The sequence below is a fragment of the Opisthorchis viverrini genome (assembly GCF_000715545.1).
Source record: "Opisthorchis viverrini unplaced genomic scaffold opera_v5_158, whole genome shotgun sequence".
NCBI classification, from domain to species: Eukaryota; Metazoa; Platyhelminthes; class Trematoda; order Opisthorchiida; family Opisthorchiidae; genus Opisthorchis; species Opisthorchis viverrini.
In genome coordinates, this window is record NW_008751812.1 from 735,989 (window position 1) to 746,197 (window position 10,209).

The 10,209-nt window shown below is 41.8% G+C and overlaps 1 protein-coding gene across 1 annotated transcript in view; it reads left to right on the top strand.

The window, feature by feature from the left end:
* Positions 1 to 256: 256 nt before the first annotated feature.
* The window catches only part of T265_07042 (hypothetical protein), a gene marked incomplete at both ends in the record, with an annotated part of 73,689 nt that continues 63,736 nt past the window's right edge, over positions 257 to 10,209 (top strand). Inside the window, one exon of the mRNA XM_009172466.1 lies at positions 257 to 633. Within this exon, the coding sequence (XP_009170730.1) occupies positions 541 to 633 (93 nt within the window). The remainder of the gene's footprint in view (positions 634 to 10,209) is intronic.

The window sequence follows — 10,209 nt, forward strand, 5'->3', positions numbered from 1 at the left end:
TGGGGTGACAGGACCGCAAGCCTTTGCACACGCTGCACACCGCACATCGTCCCACCTTCCTTTCACAAACCTAGCTGTTCTGGGAAAGTCGTACTGTTCAGCAGTGAACGGGCAAACGGACAGCGCAACACCATTGGTTAGACATGAGGTTCGTCATCAGGTTACGCTGGTTGTATCACATCCGTTAGCGCACAAGGGGGGTAGGGATAGGCGTAAAAAATCCATGCTGTTTTGGGGAAATTGTGCCTCGCTACGTACGCAATAGATGTGTAGCGTGCTACTTCACTGTGTGATCGACTGACCAGCTGTGAAAAACACTTTCGGTCACGGATGGATCACTGATCCTCCGGAAATTCATCAGGAAACTAACGGTCTTCAGGAGTGCATCCAAGTGGAAGGGCACAGACTAATTCGAAGTTCGCAAAGCTCGCTGGCTCAAACTTGCGGACAACCTACTGGGACATTCTTCCACTTGGAATATCAATCCATAACTCTCCATTAATTTCATCACCTGAGACCAACCAAACTTGCATATATTAGATGGCGGCGGTTCAGATGGAGGATTTGGATCGATCAATGGGCCTGGGCCGCGGTATGTATAGGTCAAGCTCACCGGCGACAACAAGGCTAGAGGTGAGTCTGTAAAAGGTGTCCGCGCAATCGCTCTGCCAGAATAAGTATGGGCTTTGTTCCCATGCTATCACAAAATCCGGAGGCTCAAATATCCACTTAGTATGCCAGGTTAAAACAACACGACCTGAAGTTGATCAGCATATTGCAAACATACTAAACGACTTTATTCAGCTTTCAAAACTTAAAACTCACCTTTAACTACTGACACGTTAAAAATAGTACCGTCCAGTGTAAGCGATAATGTATCACACTTCTGTACCTCTGGAGAAACTCGTACTGATTAGAATTAGAACACAATTTAGATGAAGCGAAGTATTCATAAAGTTCATATAGTTCAAACCGGTGATAAAGCACTATACGCACCTCATTCTTTGCAACAACGTCTTGCAAAAGACACCTTTACACGGTATTTTAGTTTCTATCCGTTGATATTCAGTTTGCAAGCTTTTTATTTTTGTTCACAATTTGTTAGAGGAGAATGGTGATACCTGTGGAATTCATGGTAAAAAGAAAGTAGCAAACAAAGCCAGTCTTCTGAGCTTGGTCTTCCTGGTCACACATTTACATGCTACTCAGAAGGAATGATACATTTAGGGGTAAAGTGTTTAGAAAAATGGGGAAGAAAGAAGGGTCATTAGGTTATTGTCGAACAAGTTAGTGGGCCAACTTAAGTTTAAAGTTCGTGCATGTAGCTTTTGAGGACATGGTTGTGAGTCATGTGGCCGGATTTCGATAGCTCTACAACCATACACTTTGAAGCGCGTACCGGTTCAGGGGCACTAGGCTTACTACCTGAAAGGAGTTTTTGTTACCTGCGATCAGTTCCGGGAGTCACGACAGCTAATCGCCATTCAGGGACACCTTGTGTCCCGAGGTACCGCGCCATGTACGGTACACATACAGGAATGCGTATGCATGAAAGGTGGTGGTAGATCATCACAGTCTGTCTTTCAAACAGAGTCTGATATTGAGGCTGGGACTGAAACTGAGGGGGACATTAGCTGCTATGTACATCGTATTCATAGGATATGTTAGCTTTCTATAAACCATCTAAGCAACGGTGTCTCCACTGAATGACACGTTAGCGTAGGTAAGCTTTTCCTCACTTCAATGTTGTTTGGTTCTCGGCTTTGTAGACTGCGTTGCCTGAAGTTGGAATCGTTCTGCGTACATAAGTGTTCTAACCATTCTGGTTAGGAAGGAAATATCTTAACTGCTCCCTCAGTCTAGCATTCAATTAAATCTCACTTTTGTTGTTGGGACACAAAGCTCTCAAAATAAATATATGGCGGCCAGTCCACTTTGTTTTCTGTGAACATTACTCTGATAGTCTTGTAATCCCCCTAAACTGTGTTAACACAGAAAAGTTAGCTGTCTGTTTAGTCGAAGCTCAAGAGTGAACTTGAACTAAACTGAAAATGGGTGGCACACCATAAGAAAAAATATATTATCTACGAATTGGTCATATTCTGTATATATTCCAGTAAGTACACCTCGCTTCTGAGTTCCAGGTTGGCTGACGAAAGGGTCCGCCAGCTGGGAACCTAAAGGAAACTATATCACAACTCTACCTCTGGGAGGAAACATTTTTGAAATTAATAGCACCAGTGATTTATGATTGTTTATGCCATCGTAATATCACCCGGTTCTTGTCATTCTGATCTACCAGCTTCTTAAGTTTAGATTAGATCTATAGGGTGTTATTCAGTTTACCAGCATAGTCAGTTTTATCCACCAGGGCTATCCTTAATGCTCCATCAGACTCAGATAGTAGAGCTTGGTCATTTCTCCGTAAAGGTCTTAGGTCCCTGAAGTGTTGCTTTACAAAAGTTTTTGAGCCTATGTCTGTAATCTAGACAGTGGAAGGACGAATGGAATACGCTTGACTTGAGCTGTTCTACATTGATCTCTAAGCAAATAACTAGTTAAGAAACCTGAAAATGAATTTTTTAATCAAACGTCGTGCTGGAACAGAACAGTATTGCGACAGAAAGAAAACTTGGGGGCCAAGGGGCAATACATCGAATGGTACGTTACCTACTGTCAACGGCGAAAAATGCGGTATGTTCTCCTGGGCATCTATTCGCCTGCCGATAATGAATCGAACTCAAACTGCTTTTGACACCTCAATCGTATCAAGAATTATTACACTAGAACAAGTGAGATGCTGAAGCATCCGTTCACTGGGGATTGCAAGAAATTTATTTTTAACTCGACTCTATTTCGCCGTTACATAAGATTATTTCAGTATTTGGCGGTCTTGTATTGAACATGGTTTGTCAAAAATCCCACATAGTCAAAGTATTATTTCTGTGACTTCCACGATTTAAAACGGTGACTGATTGTTGACTACGGTGCCTAATAAAACAGAACAATGGTACCCGTGAAGTAGGTAGTGACTCGTGAGTTGATTGACAAACTGCGGGCAAAACAAGTAGAATGACTGCTTGATTATTTTACTTTTATGTATGTACCCTCAATGTACGTGATGTATACGAACACTCACGTATTATCCGTTGGGAATATTACATTTTGTTTAAGTCCCACAGGAGGGGAAATACACCGTTTCGTACTTTTCTGGGAGCACGATAAAACAGTCTGATTTCTTTGTACTCAAACCTGGAAAGAGTATTTGAAAAATGAAGCAGCGTCTTTGGCGGAATTTTAAACTTTTCAGTAGAAAAGTAATGGAATTAGGCACCAACTGAGAACGAGCTATTGGCGTTTTTGTTCGAAATAGGTTCCAGGCGGCATCGTTTGAGCAATAATTCAGTGATCGTTTCACTTCCAAGGCGATGCGTTGTGTTAGCATCCAGGATATCAGCGAATCAATAGCTACGGGCGATGCTGTGTATCTTGTGAAAGACATTCCTCGTCGTTGCTTAGAGGCCCGGATGGTCAGGGCTGTTTTTCAGCCAGGCTGTTAAGCCACTCTTTTTTAATGTGTAGTAGGCTCCTGAAAGCAAATTCAAACTTTGTAACAAGTTTCAAAACAATGGATGTGCAAGTTCTACTCATGCAAACTTTAATTTATAAGCTATTTGGTTTATCGCTTAGAAGCTACCTCTACTTTTATTTTGCTTACAGTCAGAGTAACTTGTTGCAATGCGGTCACCAACACCCAACGATTTTCTGTAAGGTCCTAGATAGATTGGGATTAGGCTCACATGTAAAACGTACGCGTTGATATACAGACGCTCATTTTACATCTTGTCACCCAGCTGATGTTTTACATGAGATATTTTGGTGCTTTGACATATGCTGATTCACCTTACTACTGAAACTCATTGATGGAATAATGTATACATGGTGTGCATACTCCGCCCCAAACCACAAAGTAGTATTGTTAGGATTAGTGCTCCTGATTTCCTTAGAGTTGCTTCTGTTTCGTAGCAAAAATTTCACTGTCGAACACAAGGTAAGCAATGTGATGTTTGTTGTCCCCAGCAAGCTTCTTTCAACTGCAGAACGCTCACGAAACCTGAACGTCCTGCAAGACCAGCGATGAATAGATGTCTTCAAAATACCTATGTGGAAACGTAATCATTTTGTTACCAGTCACCTTTAATCGGTGGCAAGAGTTGCGTAGTCCCGTGTTGAAAAATCTTGGCTTGATGCTATGGTTTCCCAAAAAGGGTTAGACAATTATGTGATGCATCTCCTCCTTTCCGTAAGAGATGTTATTAGGTTATGATCCCCGAAACCGTAATGTTGTGGAATATCGGTATCTTGAATGGATTTGTCACTTGCTGTTCTGTTAGCCGAGCAGTGTAGGTCCAAGATAACTTCGAAAACATGCATTTAAGGACACTGATGTACTGTACACTTGTGTGCAAAACAGGCTCGCAGTTGGAAAACAATTCACCACACTTTGAGGCGATATCACCAGTGCACAGAGGCTTAGAGAACGAGCCATCAGCTAATCATTTCACTACATACAAAAATGAACTTCACAAAATTATAAGAAGAAATATCCAAAACTGGTGGAGATACACGTGATTGTCGTAAGTGTCTGATGCTCAGTCCATTCGACAGTGTTTTACGATTGACACAATAGACGAATAACTTATCGTCAAAGAAACAGCTTCCGAAAAACACAAATATTCTCTTCACCATTTCTATGGACCTGCGATCCTCTACAGTTTGGGCAGAAGTTCGGTTGGCACACCGCAAATTCTGCAGGGCTCGATGATCTAGTTAATCACAACTTCTATTATTTCAATTAAGGTAGGCTTGTATATTGTTGCGTTTAACTCACTTGTAAAAAAAAACCTAGAGGAAAGAACACTGTGACCAATGGGAGGACACTCTTCGTTACAACGAATATTCGCTCCCCTGGGATAGAGCTAGTTACAGCCGATAATATTTGATGAACCGTGAAGACCTACATCGTATTGCTCAGCAATTTATCGAAATTGCCCTATTAAACCCCATGGGTAGACATTTTAGGGTCATCGTAGCCATGGGAAGTTGTGATCTAGCGTGGAAAATGCTAACAATAATTGTAGCATATAGAACAAGGAGAATCGTGATAATGATGAAGTTTAGCATCAATTGAACTAAAGTTACCTTTCAGAAATGGTGTTTTGGTATGATATTCCTTAGAGGGTTGACCAGTTTTCATTCGAGGACTGTCACTTTGTTTTTCAAAAGATCACGCAAGCTAGTGTGCGCACGCTAATATTTTCCTGCAGCGTCCTTAGGTTACCGGGTTTTAGGAAGTCATAAAATTACTGTGTGTAATGATCGCTGCGTGCACACTTATGCGATTCGCCTACGTTTACCAAAAGCCAATTAAAACCTACAGGATAAGAAAACTGGAGTTACCGAGACCAAACTTCGAAACAACCTTTAGCAATCTTGAAACACTAGCAGATCAGTTCTCATCCACTCGATCAGCTGATATTCTAGAAATTCCGATTATGTTCAGGAGAAAGATGTGCAGAAGATCGTGGTTTCCGAAAAGATCGTTCTGGAACTTTCCGATATGATACCGATTAGACGAATTAGATTAGAAGTACTGAATATGAAACACCAAAATAGAAACAACTCAATTATTTTATCAGTCATCAAACATTTGGGTCCAGATCAGCAGTAGGATGACACGAAAAGTCTACTGCTTATGGCAGTGGTGTGTGCGTGTTTGTAGGCCGTGTCATTGTGATGGGGTCAGATTAATTGAGGAATGGCTGAGCCGGCGGATGATATGGCTCATATAAGGCCGTACTCGCTCACAATGCAGTTATATGAATACATCACAAACGGGAGATTCAGCTGCATTCCAGGTGAGTCTCTTGCAAAACCAAATTTGTTTAGTTTATTTAGTCTATTTCGCTAAGCTCACAACTCTGTTTTTCTGGAAAGGTCACCTGTTCATGTGTCAAACACCTCAACTAATGCGCTATTCCCGTGTTGTATAGATCGGGGTCGTTTGGGCAACGATGTATGGATCATTCTGAAAACTAATCCTGGTTTAACGATATAGGCCGCGGTGACACTATAGAAAATGACAGTCATTTTCTGGTCCCGGTCCTGAGTCAGTGTGAACCACTTTCACAGATTACCTGTCTCATCTATCTACCATTCCTTTCAATTCATTGGTTTTGAGTTGCCACAAAGTATAAACATGAACGACAGGAATTTAAACCACTCACTTTCTATGCCAATCTCAGAAATAGTTATCTGAATACGTTCAGGAAAGAGCCATGCCCAAACTCATCCGTGTTACGAGTGATCGGAGGCAGACGGAAGGAGGCATTCCCAAGTAAATAAAAACTTCTTCAGCTAGGATGAAGAGTAGTATTTGTCTGCCAGATTATCAAGGAACAAGTACATATTTGTTGCCAGTTGATGGAAAAGCAACTATAGTTGACCTTCAGCGGACAATGTGTCATTGTTGTGCATAAATTGTAAACGTGCGTTGTAGTCGGCAGTCCTTCAGGGGTCTCGTGTGTATTTGGGATTAGCAAATGATTAGCAAATGACAACAAAAGCCGTCAACGTGACCCAGTCGATTCTCTGTAGGTTTGTCCGATGTCCTCAATTTTTGCGGTTTTGAAAGTAGGCGATCAGAAATTTGTGACCGTTTGATCACGCAACCTTGAAACAGAACATCGGTCACTAAACTGGTTCAACATTAGGTGTTCTGCAATGCAAAAGAGGGCAAGTAAACTTTCATTTTCTGCAGCAGCCGAAGAAGCTTCCAGAATAGTTTTACATGAATGCATTACAATATTGTGGCTATGATATACGTGCATCGATGATGACATGAACTGGGAGTCATTCTGTCCATCCTATTACAGGTACACAAAATCATTTAAATGTTTGTATCAATAATGAAATTGAGGGTCTCAGGAACAGGCATAAAATTCCTTCTGGGAAAATAGTGCTCCCGAACTCCTGTGTAGTGGTTTGTGAGTAAGTCTTGGTAACACCTGGAAAGCACTACACTAGTGTTACAGGGCCAGCCGGCGATGCTTATTGATCAACTGGAGTGGACGAAATTCCAACTTGGTTTAAGCAATAGAGGGAAGTCATAGCTGAGTGTCTAGTTGGAATACTTGCCAAGCGTATTATTTGTGGGTAGTTTATCTGTGTCCAGTCTATCACTATAGCATGTCCACAACTGATGTATCGTCGAAGATGTAAAATCAAACACGACGTGCAGCATCTTTTTGAGTAATAGGTTTGTCAAGCTTTGGTGCCGATTAACTGAAGAGTCCTTGTTACGACGGCAATATAGTGTAATTTCTGTAGGTTGTCTGAATGTAAAACACAAGAAAACCGCAGGATAGTTCTCTATCCAAAGGGCTTTTTCGGACATTATCGTGAAGAGTTTGAGAGCATTACCTGCTAAATGGTGTCTTGCAAAGTTGAACAATTGATGTAGTCTTTCTACGAAAGTGAAAAAAATCAATGCAATTGCGGGGCTTGTCAAACTTCCCGAGAGTGCGTGCTTTCAAGCGACACTGTTTAGACGATGCCGAATGCTTCCTGCTCTTGAGGTAGCACTGTACAACAGAAGTATACCAACAAGCGGCTTCTTTGTGCCATTTGGAGGATTGAGTGAGTCACCTTGAATATGGAGGAGTCGGAAAAAGGATCAACGATGTGTTTCGGAAATCACTACCGTCTGTACTACATTTAATCAGTTGCTTGCATGCCCTCCCAGGTATATAGGAGTCAGCCATGAAACTGAAGAGATCATATTCTAAATTTAGTCTCATAACTTACGTAGCGTTATTTGGAACGCCGAATGATATTGGTTAGCCTTAGAAATAATTTTTAAACATGCTGAATGTGTATTTACTGACGCTCTTATCAACAGCAACTCGGCAGAATTCTCCACTGTGTTTATTTCTTGTTTGGGTCACATGCTCCTGAGAACTATGTGATTAGGCTTTATTTGGAAAGGTATATAACATGTTTTTCGCAAACAACCATTTGTTTGGTAATAATAACTGGGATTAATGGGGTCTGTTGCACAACAAACAACATAGTTCGGAGATAACTACTTCGTCTACCGAGAAACAATAATAATAATATTATTTCGGGCTAAGGAATAACACGATGATTTTCAGTCACCAAGACAACCAGACTTGATATTTAAGAATATACATTCCTGCTCCCCAGTGAGATGTTTTTCGACGGACCAGCTGTTAGTCGAATGAAGTCAGGCCTCACAAACCCCACATTTTTAAGAACCTAGCAGATGGACTTAGAAAGGTATGGCACCATTTCCACACCAGGCTTTGGTTAATGGTTTCCTTTGTTGAGTGTAAAACTGAACACACTCTAGCAGCACCTTCACGCGGCATTTGCTGCAAATCAGCTGCATAACTACAATATCCCAGAAGAATGTACACAGACTGCTTACGTTTTGGAAATACGCATGGAAGTTACTCATACATTTTTCAGCGTATACCTAGCCGGTCACTTCATTTGACTGCTTTACAGAAGGTCCTCTGTGACGTTGCCAGATAAGCTTCTAGTCCACCTTATGAGACCCACAGCATGTGAGTAATACGCGCCAGTTTATCGTTTCGAAACATGCCGCTGTGCTACTTCTAATAGTACCATCCTTTTGCTTTCTTAAGGATTTGTTGTCACTTTACACAAAATCGAGAGAGTAAAGTTTAAAGTGTACCAAACTCATGTCGAAAACGAGAGACCCAGCCGTCAGCTTTCCGTTCAAATATGTGCTTTGCTGACGAAACCAGTGGGTGGCCATTGTATGCCCTATCTTGATATTTGGGATAGACTGCGAAAAAAGTACGTAAGCAGAAAACAGAGAGGCATTTAAGTTTGATCTGTTGTTTACAGAGGCAAGATAAGTTAGGATAGCCTATATATCCAAGCTTGTGCTCGAAAATCATTTACCACAGTGTTGGAGATCGCGCAGTTTTTGGGTCCCACTTTACTCTGGACTAAGAGTTCCAATAATTGTCTGAGTTTTCATCATGACCACTTATTTCAAGTAACATAGAACCGCCATTCATTGATTACAATAATTAATTTAGTATCACTCTGTGGGAGGCGACTTCCTTGTCTTCTGCGTTTCTTATAATACATCGCCTACGATAACAAAGACTAATTGGTTTGAGCAAAGTGGACAGTGGTACATCTAGATGAACAAGACCTATAGGGTTCCCTCCCTTGATTATCCGTTAAGAACTTTATTCAAATGTATAACAAAATATTTAAGATTTCTAGCATCTATAATTCGCGCTTTCCTTACTTAACTTTAAAATGACGGCTTCGCTGATCGACAAATGGCACCTTTTGTTGTGTGGTGATGAAAAGCTGGGAAAACTTAATTTCAGATGCTCACATGAGCTACGCGTTGTTGTAAGATTAACAGGAGGTCAGTTCATTCTTAAACGTGGGAAGATGTAGGAATATGTTGTTTTTTTGCCCGCTTCATTTTATGGACCAGTTACTCGGTACACTTTAGATTGAGGTTTTCTACTGAAAGAATGCTCTCCATTGGAGCATCCTGGGATGTCCTAATTTGTGGTTTGTTTCTCCTTGGCAGTCTGGTCGGCAATAACCATATCGCAAGGTTTGCGCTGGTAACCGAAGAAATTCACTTCCTATGAAGAGAGTGTTGCAGATATTAATTACCCTTGGTTATCTGAGGCTGGCATATGACACGTGGTGAACCTGCCCAGTATCTGTTAGTACCTGCCATTTACTGGTGGGTTTATCGTCTAACTAGATGTATATAATCATTTCCCGACCTAAAGCTGCCACCTTGCCTTGACGGTCGGGCTTCACTGCTGCAAAAATCCCGCGGGCTACACTGGCTGAAACTTCGTTCCACAAAGTGCAACCATGCCAGGAAGGCCAAACGGGAGCAGCCAGACCAAGAGCAGCGAGACCCCGTACTACGAGTAATCGTGCTACGAGGCGGTTTGGGGGTAAAGTCGTACTGTCCTCTGCGACACGAGTGTGAAGGCAGTAAGATGTTTCCCCAGGCGGCCAGCATTTCCATATTTATGGAAGCAGCGATGCTGCCTTCCCCCGAGGAAGGACGGGTTAGAAAAGGTCGGCCCCAAAAACCGCACACTCCGATCG